This window comes from Monoraphidium neglectum, assembly GCF_000611645.1.
Source record: "Monoraphidium neglectum strain SAG 48.87 unplaced genomic scaffold scaffold01118, whole genome shotgun sequence".
Lineage (NCBI taxonomy): Eukaryota > Viridiplantae > Chlorophyta > Chlorophyceae > Sphaeropleales > Selenastraceae > Monoraphidium > Monoraphidium neglectum.
Genome location: NW_014012510.1, coordinates 3156 through 10043, shown reverse-complemented (window position 1 = coordinate 10043; position 6888 = coordinate 3156). Strand labels below are relative to the sequence as shown.

General features: G+C 62.5%; 2 protein-coding genes across 2 annotated transcripts; both read left to right on the top strand.

The window, feature by feature from the left end:
- Positions 1 to 340: 340 nt before the first annotated feature.
- On the top strand, positions 341 to 1515 carry MNEG_6710 (hypothetical protein; the record flags this gene model as incomplete). Its single annotated transcript, XM_014044816.1, has 3 exons — positions 341 to 814; positions 1003 to 1137; positions 1285 to 1515. The coding sequence occupies 3 exons, from the start codon at positions 341 to 343 to the stop codon at positions 1513 to 1515; spliced, it is 840 nt and encodes a 279-aa protein (XP_013900270.1).
- Positions 1516 to 2386: 871 nt separating this feature from the next.
- On the top strand, positions 2387 to 6174 carry MNEG_6709 (hypothetical protein; the record flags this gene model as incomplete). Its single annotated transcript, XM_014044815.1, has 6 exons — positions 2387 to 2563; positions 2754 to 2963; positions 3178 to 5400; positions 5582 to 5664; positions 5824 to 5888; positions 6071 to 6174. Coding segments are annotated over 6 exons (2862 nt in total), but the record flags the coding sequence as incomplete, so codon positions are not given.
- Positions 6175 to 6888: the final 714 nt, after the last annotated feature.

Genomic DNA, 6888 nt, shown 5'->3' with positions numbered 1-6888 from the left:
CCCCCACCGTGACAGTAACATTAACCCTCTCGGATGGAGATAACACTGGCATAATTTGGACTTGGTGTTGGGCGGCTGTGGCCTGTCTCACGCCGCTCTGCGGTCAGGCCCAACCTGCAAACGTGGCCGTGCACTTCACCTTGACCATACACAGAGGCACGTGCTTGCACTGGGGCAGCATCCGACGGTCGTGCGCTGGGCAAGCTGCCGCCGGCAGCAGCACAGCAGCTGCCACTGATCTGACTGGGCCCCAGCTGACACAATGATCCACAGCCCAGCGGCGTGGCAGGACATGAGGTATCCAAGGACGAGTATCAGGGAGGTGTATCGTGCAGCTGGCATGGCAGGCTCGTCGCGGTCACTGGCATTTGTTGGAGGCCTAGCTGTGGGCTTTGCTGCTGGTTACGTGGTTGCAAAAGGGCCCCGAAACGTATGGAAGAGCTTGTATCAGATCATAGCAGGCCAGGCCCCGGCGGGCGACCATCTGCGGAACGAGCAGGTCAAGCCGTGCTCGCAGGCGACGTGCGAAGTCAAGGCAGCAGCCCCGTCGAAGTGTGACCGTGATCCTTACGCAAGTCCTCGTCTGCGCAGCGACAGCGGGATCGACGCTGGCGGCCACAGCGGCGATGCGGACCTCAATGGCGGCGACGCGTCAGTTGCGGGCGACCTGAGCCCGACGGCGTCGGTGGCAGGCTCTGTGATGACTGCCTTGTCCTTGCCTCCCACGCCTATGGCCAGCAGCTCGTCCTTGTTCCACCGAAGCAGCAGCGGCAGCACCAGCAGCCACGGCGCCCGGGGCGAGCGGCTCAAGATGGTGCGGCTGTTTGGGTCCCTGCTGCAGCAGCGCACTTGTTTCCTATTTATGCGAGGTTTGGAGGGTGCATGCATGAAGGGTGCGCTGATGTGTGCTGTATGTCGCACACTTCCCTGACCTGTGCTATGGATGCACTGGGCCACGCACCTGTCATTGCCGCCTCCCCCTTTTGCTGCCATTTATAACAGGTGGTGGTAGTTCGTGATGATCTGTTGGGGCGGTGGGGCCAGGGCAAGCTGGCGGTGATGATTTCTTCCGCCATTTTGAGTCTCTACAAGCGCAACTACAAGAGCCGCGACCTGCGGGTGCCGCTGCTTAGCTGGGTGAGTCCAGCCGCGGCTCTGCCTGCACCAGGGAATTCAGAGTTGGCAGACCTCTGTGGACTCACTGATTGTCATTCAGGTTCAGTTTCAGTTGATGACAAGGTGAAACTCCAAATCCACTGCATGGATTCCTGATTGCCGGTGCAGGAGGCGCAGAAGGGCGCCAAGTTGGTGCTGCGCTGCCCGGACGAGGCCGCACTGAGCCACGCCATGGACGCAGCGCGCGCGGCTGGTGTCCCTGCGCACTGCCTACTGGAGCTGGTGTCGGGCGCTGGGCCTGATGAGGCGCCCAGCCGCACGCGTGCCATCTTGGCGTTGGGGCCAGCAAGCCACTCGGCGCTTGTGGCTGCCGGCTGCCAGGCGCTGCCGTCGCTTTGAAGGCGTCCGGCGAGTGCTATGAACGGCCAACCTGGAGCCGGTCGCACCGCCTGATTTTACCCACCATGTGTCCAGTCTGTTTTCAAGTATACATGGTCATTTCAAAAGTTTTTGGTGTGCAGTGGGGGCGTCTGCACGTTGGGACAGCGTGCGACTGCCCCGGTCTTCGTGCACGGCCAGACCACCCTGTTTGCTGTCCGCTTGTTCACGCCGTCCCAGAGACACTGCGAAACGCATGGGCGCCGCATTGGTGCACAACCCATCCACCGCAGCTTGAAATGCACCACCTGCTGTCCCCTCTCACTCCTCCTGTCTTTTTTACACACAAGAAATGTCGCTCGAGCATGGATTCAAAGTAACAATAGCTAGACAGATTGCCACTCGCATCTAATGACACAAAGGCGATTGGCTGTGGAGATGCAGATAGAAACGAGATGCAGTCGTGTGTCGTGTGACGTGTGTCGGCACTGTGAGGCCCGCCCGATGGGTGGGGGTGGAGCGGGTGGGGGTGGTCAGGAGCCTACCAGCTTCAAAAGTACGTGCATGCATACTTTTGGTTTGGTGCCATAGTATCATAAGCCCCGCACAGCGACGCCGCGGTCTCCGGACAAAAACTACTTGGCCGCTTATCATAAGTCTCAAAGTCCTGCTTTTGTGGCATCACGCTTTAATACTTGAGCTGCTGATGTACACATCAAACATGTTACAACGCATACATCGGCGTTATCCTGGCTGATCTGCCACGCACTCCTCTTTGAAGCTCAAGAACAAAACGCGCAGTCCCCCGCTCATGATACACGTCTAGGCTCCTTCAACGTCGAAGGGGTGCGTGGCACCGCTGGGGTGCGCGCCACACCTGTGCAGTAGCGGGATGTCGGGCGCTGCGTCGTGGAGAGGAGCAGGGGCGACTGGGGAGCGGCGCCTGTTTCCCCTGACGGGCGTGCACATCGGCTTATGGAAGCCGCGGAGCACGTGGTCTCCTTATCTGCTCATGATCCCGTCATCGCGCAAGTTCGTGCTGCTGCTGACTCGGAAGGGCAAGAGCAAGGTGTGTGCTTGGTGCTTCACTGGTCGTGACCGCCGTGTTGCAGCTGTGGAACTATGCGCACCCACGTGGCTGATATTGCTGCGACTTGCATGCTGTTTGCTTTCTGCTGGCTTGAGATGCCCCACGTTGTAAATTGCTGCTGTCGCTGCCTTGCGCGCCCCCCTTCCCTTCTCGGTCTCTCCGACCGCAGCGCAGCGGCCGGCTGGGTAGCGCGATAAAGGACAACGTGGAGCACCTGCTGCGCCACAAGAACCCCTTCTTTGTATCAGAGCCTGCCGTGGTGGTAGCGTTTGAGGTGGCTTGGACGGATGTGGTGGGCATGGACTACCTGTCGCGTCTCATGGAGCCCACCCGTCTCGTGCTGGAGGCACGGCACCTTGGCAAACGCGTGTTTGCATCGGTGAGTGCACGTGGCAGCGATAGCCCAGCATCAGTCTGCCTTGTGTTGAGGCAATAGATATTCCAGCTCACTGCGGCCATGCACTGCCAGTGTGAGGGCCCTGCAGCACATGCCTCTGGGAGCCGTTTGCGAGCGACACATCAAAGTGTTGACCATTGCACGAACCTGTTCATGCCTCACCTGACTGACCTGCATGTTGCCTATCGGTGCTCAGGTGGATGATGCCTGTGCCCACTACTTCCCGGGTCCCCCAACGACGCCGCCCAACACCCCAGCCAGCGATGCGTTTGGGGGGCGCCCTTTTCGCGACAGCCGTGCCGTTGAGCGGGCCAGTGGCTGCACGACGCCTGCCTCAGACTCGCGCGACGTGGCAGAGGCAGCGTCTCTCGGAGGCTCTGGGCACGAGGCAACTAAGGCAGCTGCGGAGACTCACCCGAGTGACAGCCAGGCGAACTCTGCACCAGGCTTGGCCGCCAACATCTGCGGCACAGCAGCAGGGCCAGCAGGGCAGCCACCCCTCCCACGGCCCCGCCGTGCACGGCCGACTCTGCCGACCGCAGGAGCGTCGCCCTTCATGGAAGCCATGTCAGACGCTGCACCACCCTGGCCGGATGGGCGGCTGTCTTGCGGCAGCCTGCCTCTCGCAGGCGGCGGCAGTGGCAGTGGCGGCGGCGGCGGCGGCGGCAGCATGTTGACAGCGCCATCATTGGCGGCCCACATTAGTGCTGGCAGCATGCTGTTGTCTGGGTCGTCTGACTATGGCGCGGCTGCCTCGCAATTTCCATCGCGTCGCAACTCCATTGACAGCGACCTGTCCGCCGCAATGCCCAGCACACCTGCGGCACTGGCTGCGGCGCAGGCCCTGCTGCGAGATGCGGGGCTTGACCCTCGCGGTCCCAAGGGCCTCTCAAGGGCCAGCAGCTGCCAGGCCGTTGACGGCTTTTGGCGCAGCCCCCGCTCTGCCGCGCTGGGGAGCGGGGCGTCGGCGATGACCTGCGGGCTCCTGGCAGGGGCGTCTGGGTTGGCAGCGTCGGGGTCAAACGTGGCGCCCGTGCAGGACATCAGCATTGGCGAGTGCATCGGGGACTGCCACCCACCAGCGGGCATAGCCTCGGCGTTTGATGGTGTTCAGGGCAGCGCTTCCTCAGGGCAAGGCAAAAGCAGCTCCGTCCTTGTGCCCCTATTGTTGGAACCTGCGGTATCTATCACCAGCATCGTCGACAGCACCAACGGCGCCACAAGCGGGGACCTGGCGCAACCCGCAGCTCCTTCGACGCGGCATGGGCAGGCGGACAACACGTGCTGCCAAGGAGAGCATGCGGGGCAGCCAGTGCTGCTTCAACAGAAGCGCACCGCGCAGCAGCGGCGGCAACAGCAGCAGCAGCAACAGCAGCAACAGCAGCAGCAGCAGCAGCAGCAGCAGCAGCAGCAGCAGCGTCAGCAGCAGCAGCAGCAGCGACAGCAGCAGCAGCAACAGCAGCAGTCAGAGCAGCAGGAGTTGCATCCTCAGCCGCCGCAGCAGCGTCAGCAGCAGCAGCTGCCGCCGCCGCAGCTGCAGCAGCAGCAGCAGCAGCAGCAGCAGCAGCAAGAGCAGGATCGCGAGCAGGAGCGTTGGCGCCAGAGGCTTTTTCCACGAAAACAGCAGCAGCAACAGCAGCAACCGCAGCAGGATGAGGGCGATAAACTGGTGCAGCTGCACCGCAGGCGCCAGCAGGCACGCCTGCAGCAGGCGTGTGGCGCAGAGCAGCAGCACGCAGGCCTGCAGCATCAGGTGCCGCGCGCCATATTTGACACAAGTGAGGCCAAGCCCACCAGCTTGCAGCGCAGCGGCAAGGATGGCATTGCCAAGCAGAGGGTGGCTGCAGCAAGTGCTGCAGACCCGTGCAACGCATGCCCCCTGTGCAACCAACTCTTGGCGCCGGCGTCCACTCTTTCTGGCCGCACCATTCCTTTGGGGCTGGGGGGTGAAATTGGCGATGGCGCGGGCCCCCTGCACCTGTGCACCTTCCCCGTCAACAACCCGCGGGTGGCTGGGCATGCCACAGAGGCAGGTGTGACAGGGCGGTGGCCGCTGTTAATCGCGCACGAGCCGGAGGGGCGCTCACCGCCGCTCCTTGGGCTGGCTCGCAGCAGCAGCGCGGACCGTGCTCTGGCAGAGCTGGGTTGTGGAGGGGCCACCTCACACCTGCGCTGTGGTGCGGGGCCCATGACGGCCCCTCCATCCCCAAGGGCTGGGCCGGGCCTGGGCTTTGACATGCCTGGCGCCAGCACGCAGGCGGCAGTGTCCGCAACCTCCGCGGACGACGTGCTTCGGACGGCTGCGGAAATGGCTGCCAACGGCCGCCGCGGCGTGTACGACGGGTGCTTTGCATGCTGCACACTTGTCATGACCTTCACTGACCCGGCCCTGGCTCCTGTGCTGTCCAAGCTGGTCAAGGTTGGCTGTTTGGGCCATAGATGGAAGGGGCCTGACTGGGAAGCAGCAGGGTGAATGCCTGGGCTCTACTCGCTCTGTGCCGTGTCGCCAGAGCACTCTGTGGTTTCTAAAGTGGCAACCAATACGTTGAGTACTGCCTCCAGCAACCGTGCTCGCCTTACCCACCCTGCCTCTATTGCAGAGTGACATGCGTCTGCTGAAGCACTACGAGTCGGGGCTGCCGGTTTGGGCGGTGTGGCTACCCTCTTATGGCCTTTTCTACAGGTGCGGTGGATTGGATGCGGTCACAAATGGGATTGTGTGTGTAAAGGTTGTGTTTACACCGGCTCGGAGCGCTATGCTACCCTCCTGACAGGTCGATCCAGCTGAATCTCATAACATGTGCATGCCATCCCACTCCCATGCGTTGGCCGGTGTGCACAGGCCCTGGATGCGGCGCGCCACATGGCTGCTTTTTGTGCTGGTCAGCGTGATCTCCATGGCCCTGGGTGAGACATGGGTGACAAGCGTCCTGCAAGTCAAGGCTTGGTTGGAGATTGTGTGATGCTGGTCATCCTGGACCCCTGTGGTGGGTACCCTGTAACGCCTCCACGCTGCCTCCATGGTGCTGTCGGCTGCACCCTTGGTTGTTGACCTGGCGTGCCTCTTGTCCATTGCCATCCTTCATCAGGGTTCTATGATCTGTACAAAAACGTGCCGCACTTCAAGTCGCTGGTCATTCGTGCCTTCATGCCGGCCTCATACCTCTTTGAGTGGCTTGAGCTGCACACCCAGGTGTGCAGCTTGGGGATGCTGCGGGCCGGGCATTGGTTGGTGCGCGAGGCGCAATGGTCAGAGACCAAGGAGTAACATGCATGTATCTCAGCAATTCATGTGGCTCCACCTCGAGGCATCCACTACGTTGCGGTACCACGTGCACGCAGGGTAGGAATGCTCATTTCCACCAGCCGCCTGCTCCCTGCTCACACCTTATCGCCCTCCGGCCCCCCTCCCCCGGCACAACCTGCCAGATGCGTTTGTCCATCCTGCTGACCTACCTACTGGGCAAATCGCCGCTGTTCATGGCAGCGCTGCGACTCGTCAGGAACATGGCGGGACTGGCCACGGAGGCTCTTAAGCCGCTGTGGGCCATGATGGGGGCCGCAATCTCTGCGATGGCGTGGGCACTTCAGCCATTGGCGTCGGCGGTTTGGCTGCTGTGCGTGGCTGTGCAACAGCTCGTCATGGCGCTGCTGTGGGGCCCGCTCCTGTTACTGGGTTGGGTGCGCGATGCGCTGCTGCCGTTGCTGTCGCCGCTCATCGTGGCAGTTCGCAGCGCGTCGGCCACCCTCCAGTGGGGTGGGGGCATGGCCCGGGGCGTCGCTGGCGCTGCCCCGGCGGTGGCAAGCAGCGCTGGAGCCGTCAAGCGCAGCGGCTGGCTGCTGTTGTCGTCCTGGGCGCGCCTTGAAGCTCTGCACCTGCAGCAGGCTCTGGTGCTGCGTGCTGTGC